Here is an 8,561-nt window from a genome sequence, read left to right on the forward strand (position 1 = left end):
TACAAATGATAAAAATAGATAAAAAAAAAGTAAACTGTTTGACCTTGAAAATGAGCTCAATAAACCCTTCTTGTATATAAAATAAAGGCACAGGTCCAAATATTTAGAAAAGGTTCCTGGACAGATATCAATGCCACAGGCAGGACATAGTCTACATACAAGGCGACATGAAAAGGCACAAGTATCCACTCTGAAGGGATAAGGACTCTCTTTAAGTTGAGAAGAAAAATATGTAACGATATCATCCAAAAATATTCTTATGCGAGTACAAAGGGACAAAAATATTTATATTTATGTAAATATACATATATAAATAGACTAGCAATCAAGAAAGTAGAACTCCTTTAAATCTTTGGCTATAATGCTGAACTCAGTTCATCAAATTGTTTCTCAACATCACAACGAAAAAAAAAAAAAACACTTAGCAACAAGCTCAACCATATGGGACGACAGAGAAAAGACAAGGGTCACATTTTAACATATAGCGGCAGAAAAACAAGTTTAGCTCCTTGTAAAACATCCATATTATTTATGTAGTAACCATTTCATACATGGTGTCACTTAATATGCGTGAGGAGATATGGAAGAACTCCTCTTCCACGAACTGAAAGGCTTGAATTGTCCTTTCGCTTTTTATCCACAAACGTTTCTCCTTATATATGCAAAGGCTTGTAGGAAGGTGAACCTTGACTAGTGGAGGCAAATTTCCTGAACAGGTAAAATCTGATCAAGCTGGTGAAGATTCCAGGTGTGTTTGGAACCTGGAAGCAGCAAAAGGAAAAACATGAAGCAACATCACTTATTTTTGGCTTGAAAGTAGGATGGGCTCTGTGAATGTCTTTAGTTTACCATGATATAGTAGTCATTCAGCTGCAGGCCATAAAGAACCCAGGCAGTTGACGTGAAAAAGGTGGTTACAGTCAGAGGGAAGGACAGGACCTGCACGTTACCACTGCGGATTATTGCTACCTGGAAATGGAAACGACAACAGAGGCAAAATTGTGTTAAACCAAATGTTATAGCTATGCCAGCGAAACTTGGTCATATGGTCTTTTCTATTACCACCATCGTAAGATCTTTATTCTAAAACTGCTTTGTCACAAGACTTGGAGGTACTGCTGATTGGTAAAAGGATGCGATTTAATCATGCAGGCTGGTTGTTTGGAAGATTACATTTCCAAAAAACATGGATGAAAGACAAATTTATAGGAAGGTGGGTCCGAGTTTGAATTGTGAGTGTGGAAGTCGAAGTAACAACAACTTCAATATCTAATATGATTCACTTGCATACATGAGAAGATACCTGTTGTTTTGCAATGATGCAAATTATTTTTACTCTCATTTTGTTTTTTCATTTTATTATTTAGACTACCAGAACCGGAACATAATTTTATATCTTGTCTGTATGCCTACATCATTTTCGTAAATTAAGTCAGATTAAACTCAACGTCTCACTACTTACTTGAGATTTTTTTGGCACAACTACATTTTACTTCTTCTTGAGTAAAAATATACTGAGGTAGTGCTACTTTTGAGGGCAACATTTGGCTATTCTACCACCTGTGGTTGGAGTTTTGAGGGGTTTATGCTCTCCTGTGCCAATTCAAACACACCAGAGGGAAGGTTATAATCCTGCCTTAATAACTAATGACAAAATGCTTTTCGGTCTTTATAGTCAGAGTCCGCTATAAGATCACAGCAGCTGGTACAATGTTTCACCCTTTTGCCTTCAGGTCTGCACGAATTCCTGTTGGCAAGGATCCAACAGCATCTCAAACATTCCTGCAATTGTGGTTCATGTCAACATAAAAATAACAACAAAAAAAGACAGCTGTTTACAGTTCCTAATGCTTTCTCTCTAAAAAACATTTTAACATGTAAGAATGTTTCGGTAACTTTGTTTTATTTTTATTTTTCTGTCTTATATGCATCTTCAAGAAACCTGCAAGTCTGTAACAAATAGCCTCCTTTTCTTTTACTTCTTATTATCACTTTAAAAGTCTTTTGAATAAATCAAAGAAATTACTAAAACTTGACGAACTGTCTGCGTACAATAAACCCTAATCCTTGTCTATTTGTGTCATTTTTAACTACATTTAAAGTCTCAGCAACCAATTTACAGGGTGGGTTACATCATAACTTACAATTACAAAGGCTAAACAAAGGTTTGCTTGAGAAATTTCCTGTCTGTTTGATGTTTTTGTGTTGTGGTGTAAACTTAGGATTAGTGAGGTTTAGGTTGAAAGAAAAGTTTGGTGTCAGTATTTTCAGTGCAGAGTGTCAGGAAAAAACAGAACGTAACCAAGTGGATGAAGCACCAAAACAGAGGAGAATCAGCACAACAGGAAGATGGAGAGGAATGAAAGGCAGGAAACTGTCTGGGGGTCATTTCAGAGCCCGACGCAGATGGATGGAGGGAAACAAACAGGATGGAGGACAGAACTACAAGATCATGAGAAGTGAGAAGAGGAAGAAGAAAGAGAGCAAGACGTGCATTTCTTCAATTGTGCAGATGCACATAGGGCCTGATTTGAGTCCAAGGACGTGAACTGCACTGTGGTGCAGTTGGTAGCACTGTTGCATTGCAGCAAGAAGGTCCTGGGTTGGATTCCAGGCTTGGGGTCTTTCTGCATGGAGTTTGCATGTTCTCCCTGTACATGCGTGGGTTTTCTCCGGGTACTCCGGTTACCTCCCACAGTCCAAAAACATGACTGTCAGGTTAATTGGCCTCTCCAAATTGCCCCTAGGTGTGAGTGTGTGTGCATGGTTGTTTGTCCTGTCTGTCTCTGTGTTGCCCTGCGACAGACAGAACATTAGCTGGAGATAGGCACAAGCACCCCTCACAATCCCCCTAGGGACAAGGGTGTACAGAAAATGGATGGATGGATGTAAACTGAGCTGCGGCTGGCTGTTGCTCATTGAGAAATTGAACAACTGATTGGGACAAAAGGTTCTAAAAATTGACCGGTTTATAGTCAATTTTCTCTAGAGACAATATACAGCTTAACAATAAGGTTTTTTTTAAAAATGCAGCTTCACCTTTAAATGTATAATTACATCATCTCTGGTCTGTGAACACTCATGGTGTAGCAGATTAATGCATTTCAGTTTGGTCTACATCATTGTAAGAAGTGCGTGAAATTGTGCCAGAAGCTTTTGAAAGACATCATTTTGCTCAGTCTCCTTATCATTTTGGAATCATGAAAGCTGATCTCATCTCTGTACTCGACTACCTCCCACAAGCCAAAAACGTGATGGTTAGGTTAAGTGGTCTCTAAACTTCCTCTGATAAACATTTTAAAATGCCTCAGCCACACAGGATCCCTTCATATTTAAATTTGTCCTTTAAACTTCAAAGAGATTTTTAGAAAAGGAAAAAAAAAAAAAAAAAGATAAAAAGCCTGTTTTAAATGTGTGCCCAGAAAGTGCCTTACCAGATCAGTGAGCGGAGACAGGTACATGCTGACGGTGACCACGCTGCAGGTGAGACCGAGCTGATTGAGTCGGGCCTCTCCCTCCGTCAGAACGGTAGTGAAGTACAACCATCCACAGACCAACACTGCTGCTGCGGCCAGAGTCTGAAGCACCACAAGTCGCTGGAACAAACACAAAGTCAGAATAATAAGTCGTATAAAAGGATTACTAAAATACTCTATATACAGTGTCAAGTAGATCTCAATAAATAAGAATACCAATAGAAAGTTTTACATCTAAAACCATTTTTTGGATTCATTAAACACAAAATGATAGATTTCCTGATCAAGTATGTCTGTTGATTTCGGTAACTTATCGCAATAAAAACCCAAATTCAGTTTCTCAGAAAATGTGAATAAATAATAATGCTATTTCACAATAAATAAATTATTTATGATGCAGCCATGATGGTCTACTGACAAACATGTATGTGCACTTTAGAGTTTATACACTGATTGTTTTGTCAGGGCTCTTTTCATATGAATTACTCCATCAATTCAGCTTAACATTGAGGCAATCAGTCTGTGGTTTAAGTGTCATGGAAGCCCAGCTTGATTTAATAGCCGTTTTCGGCTCATTATCAGGTCTGATTTTTTTCCCTTCTTCTTGTTGACAATATCTCGTAGATTCTCTGTGGAGTTTTGTGTCCGACAGTTCTGCTGATGAAGCAATACGTTGAACTTGATATAAGGCTAATCTCTCTCAACCTTTTGAATGGACTTTGATTCAAAATACTTATAGCGTCAGTTATCCCTGTTATTTGTGGGCCTTTTTGAGCTACACTTTTTTCTTCCACTCAACTTTCCAGCAATATGCTTTGACACTGCCAGCTTCTTCTGCATCAACCTTTTGTGGTTTATCCTGCATGTGGAAGACATCAATCACCGTCTTCTGCACAACTATCAAGTTGAGATGGACCTGTGTGGACCTGAAATAGATCCTGTTGGTTGGTGTGTTTGTGTAGACCAAATAGTATGGGAAATCTAAGTTTTTATTCAATTTTAAAATAGAATGGAAAACTTTACTTTTCATTATTTGAAGGGCCACTCAAGCAAAACTTGGTTAATTTTACACCATGTCTTGTGCTACCTTCTGTTTAGTGTAGAGGAAGTACATGACAATGTAGATGATTTGGAGAAGAGCTCCGATGATATTCACTACGACAATGGTGTGATCCCGCTTCAGAGTGCCGTAAAACAGCCAGCCTAAGTTACTGTGGAAACAGGAGCAGCGTTAGATGGGCCGAACTGAACTGATCGGTACAGATGATGTAGAAGGCTAAAAACAAAACACCAAAGTTACTTCAGACACGTGGTGAGGAAGGGGAGAAACTGGATGTTATCTGCACTTTTGGATTCTCGCATCTTCTTCAGGTCGGTCCTAGAAGCACAAATATAAAGTAAACGCATAAGAAATACACGTAAACGCACTCTACTGTAGTACATTTCTTTGTAAAATAAAAATAAAAAATAGTTTAGAGTTTGTTCATATAAATTCAGACCAGGAGGAGCTGCAACTAGTGAAAACAACTTGTGTCGTTTTTAATCAATTTGACAACATGGGTCAAGGGTTGAATTACTGAAGAAAAACTTACAGTCCTGTCGAGAACATCCCGACTGTGAACACGATGCAGGCCCATGATAGAAGCTGAGTCAAATCCATAGAGTGGAGATCAGATATCAATTGCACCTGTCACCTGTGTTTTACACGCTCTTTCGGTGATTTCAACCAAAACGTATCAAACTATAGAAAAACAAAATCGGCTGCAGATACCAGGATTCTCAAATAGGATTTCCGTATTTGTAATCACTGTGCTCGGTGTTTCTGCCTTCTGATTGGCTGTGCGTCTAAAAGGAGGCGTGGGACTGACCAATTGGATGTTGAAACGATAGTTAACGTCACACGAAACGTCACGCCGCTGATAAGCAAAGGTCCTGCTCGAGCAGGAGAGAACCGTAAGAGGCGATCAATAATTCAAAGAAAGTGAAGTTAAACTTTTAATTCAACAGTAAATACAAGATAATTGCTACACTTTGGAGTATGAAATCCAGAATTAATCAACTGATCAATAATAGGATTTTTTTTAATTTTAAAAAATCAGATACGGTTTCTTATCAAAATGAAAATAAGTCGAAAAAAACCCCATTTTATTCTCTACTTAAACAGTGCATTATTTAATTCATTTAAATGAAATAAATAAACAAACAAATATCATAGGGCCTACTACAGGAGACCGAGACCCAGAGACTGGATGGCATCAGAAGTGTCTCAGTGAAGGTTTTTTTGTTTGTTTGTTTTTTTCACATGTTGTTTAGCTGACATTAAATAACTCATTCTTATAAAGAATTAGATTAGACATCTGTATGTGAACATTGAATTGAATATGTAATGGTGTGCCCTAACTTTCAGAAGACTGTAAATTTGAAAGCCTATTTTAAAATAACCAAATTTCACTTGTGTACGACAAAATCTTTAAAACCAATTTCTAAGGGTCAGTTTTTCCTTTTCCCAGTACAGCACAAGACTTGGCAAATATATCAGTCTTATTGCACTGCATTTGTAAAGACAACCTTGTCATTTTTTCTGAGCCATACAAGAGATTAAACTCAAAATGACATACTGTAAACCTAAAAAAATGTCAAGGATTTTTAATTATGTGGGTCTATAAGAATCTTCATCAATTAATTTAAAGTCTTCTTCAACTCTTTCACAGTCTTTTTCACAAAGAACTTAAGCAATAGAGTTTTACTCTAGTTGCACAACATTTATAGCTAATTTGTTGCTACTACTTTATTTAACAAGAGAGACAATGCATCTAACAAAAGCTTAGTGTCCTTACAATTTAATTAAATAATGGTCAATTATCCCTAAGGATTTATTTATTTAAAAACAATTGTCTACCTGTATTTTTAAATGTGATATTGTAAAATTGCAAATAGAAATGATTTGTTGTTTGTTTTATAAAGATATTCTAACCTAATAGGAACAGACTGGCTCCCCAGAAGGTCCTTGCAAATGTCATCATCATGTTGCAGCCCATTTGACCTTAATTAGCATCACAAGTGCCTCAAGCTTATCATTTGTAATTAGGCTTAATTAAACGTGTTGCTTTGTAGTTTGGTATTATTAAGTCCATCAAGGATCAGAGCAATCCTTAAATTTCTTTTAAGGATTGTGTATAGCATTTTTATAACTGAAAGTAATATAAAATGGCTCCACGTGTCTGTAAAAGATTTTTCCTCTGAGCTCTCTGGGGAGCTCAGAGGAAATATTGAAGATGGAAAGACAACAAGAACTTATCCAAGCAACATTAGTCTGGTTTGTTCTTGTGACTCGAATTATTTCAAAGTGAAAGGTTCATGGAACTGCAGCCAAACTTCAGGGATGTGGACGGAGGAGGAAACGCAAGGTGAGGTTGATCAGACGAATAATGCAGAATGCAAACATGTAGCCTTAATATCTCTAGACTGACTGGGAAAGGAACATACTGGACTATCCTCAGACATCTCTCTAAGACCCCAGAAGTTAACCTTGAACATATATGGAAACTAAAAGAATTAAAAGTTGCTGTGTTGTTGAGACACCATCCTTTAAACCTGCTACAACTTTGGCAGATTGCTCTGGAAGAGTTGGAAAATGTCGAAATGCCAGTGTACAAGTCAGTCAATGGAGGCAGTGACTGCTGCAAAAGAAGTTGTGACTAAATATGACATATTCAGATGAATCAATAATCAAATGCAAAGTCTTACGTATGCTAAATCAATCAAACAATTGTGTGATTTTTTTTAGTTACCAAAGATAACCAACATATTTGTAATATTAATGTTTGTGTGGTACTTTGCAAAAAGCATTGTTACTCTGTGAAGGATTCCCTTGTCGAAACTTTACAACTACAAATGTCTATATGTTCTACTGGATTTTTTTGTGAGAACAACATTTAATCTTTGCATAAATCCAGCTGTTCTTTTAACTGTAAATGGCCTGTACATGTGTAGCGCTTTTATCAAGTCCAAAGAACCCCAAAGTGCTTCACACTACATTCAGTCATTCATCCATTCATGCACACATTCAGACGCTGATGATGAATCTACTGAGGGCTTCAGAGGTTTGAGAGCTGTAGAAAACAAACAGCATCATGAAGACCAAGGAACCCAGCAGAAAGGTCAGAGAGAAAGGCGTGGAAAAATATCCCATAGAGCGGTGTTCAACCTGTCCACCAAGAATGGAAACTTGCCAAGAATTTATTATCCACTTAAACTGAGAGTTAGAGCAAAGACAGCATTGATATACAAGCAACCATGGAACCAGGGTAACCCTGGAGGAGCTGCAGAGATCCACAATTTGGTGCAGTGACGAGATCTGGTCTTTGTACTGAGCATGAAGTTGACCTCTGACCTGTGTTAGCCCTCTGAAAACACTATTCTTGCAATTACACAATATTTTTAAGGCTGTGTGATCATCAGGCAGTGGATGTAGGCCATGACGTAATCATGGAAAAACTAACAGTTCTGTTTTATGCGCTGACTTTGAGTATGTATGCTGTGTGGCTTTGCAAGGAGTAGTGACTTTTGACAGTTTTCAGCGATCCTTGAGGTTAGCAGGCCTGAGCTTTTGTGCGCCTCTTTCTAACATCCAGTTGTGTAGGAGGATGTTCGGCTTTACCTCAAACGAAGGTGTGTGAAAGAGCTAAAACGAGGAAAAGAGAGAAAAAGACCTAGGGCAAGGACACAAACGTGACACCTTTACACTTGGTTGTCAGTTAGCTTTCGGGCCCCATTTCTCCTGGACTCCTTGGTTCCTTTTCAAGCGACCTCTGGGCTCTAGTGTTTAGTTTTGAGACTGAAATCTAAGTCAGGTTCTGCTGACTTAGAGATGAAAGGATATGGGATGAGAAAACTGGGGTTTGGAAAGAGAAGAGGGTGGAAACTTGGAGAGGCTTCATCAGGCGAGAGACGGACAGCTTTGCCAAAATATTGTGTCATCCATCAAAATCTTTATTGTCTCCTAGGGGTTTAAAGATCCAAGGTGGGTTGCTGCAATCAGACATTTCACAACAATGATAAAAACCAGACAGATTTTAGTCATCG

At 38.0% G+C, this 8,561-nt stretch overlaps 1 protein-coding gene across 1 annotated transcript; it reads right to left on the minus strand.

The window, feature by feature from the left end:
- slc50a1 (solute carrier family 50 member 1) lies at nucleotides 1–5,303 on the minus strand. Its single transcript, XM_015038532.1, has 6 exons — nucleotides 5,069–5,303; nucleotides 4,777–4,854; nucleotides 4,564–4,687; nucleotides 3,435–3,596; nucleotides 850–969; nucleotides 1–761 (listed from the first exon to the last, which is right to left on the minus strand). Exons 1-6 carry the CDS (start codon nucleotides 5,134–5,136, stop codon nucleotides 654–656), a joined length of 660 nt encoding a protein of 219 aa, XP_014894018.1. The 5' UTR covers nucleotides 5,137–5,303; the 3' UTR covers nucleotides 1–653.
- Nucleotides 5,304–8,561: the final 3,258 nt, after the last annotated feature.

Source organism: Poecilia latipinna, unplaced genomic scaffold, assembly GCF_001443285.1.
Source record: "Poecilia latipinna isolate Pla-1442-1.1 unplaced genomic scaffold, P_latipinna-1.0 Scaffold444, whole genome shotgun sequence".
Classification (NCBI taxonomy): domain Eukaryota; kingdom Metazoa; phylum Chordata; class Actinopteri; order Cyprinodontiformes; family Poeciliidae; genus Poecilia; species Poecilia latipinna.

Coding starts and splice junctions, on each gene's coding strand:
- slc50a1 (XM_015038532.1), bottom strand. CDS start 5,136: ATGGATTTGACTCAGCTTCTATCATGGGCCTGCATCGTGTTCACAGTC. Junction 970..3,434: donor TGTCTCCGCTCACTGATCTG/GTAAGGCACTTT, acceptor TTCCATTTCCAG/GTAGCAATAATCCGCAGTGG. Junction 762..849: donor TGAATGACTACTATATCATG/GTAAACTAAAGA, acceptor TGCTGCTTCCAG/GTTCCAAACACACCTGGAAT.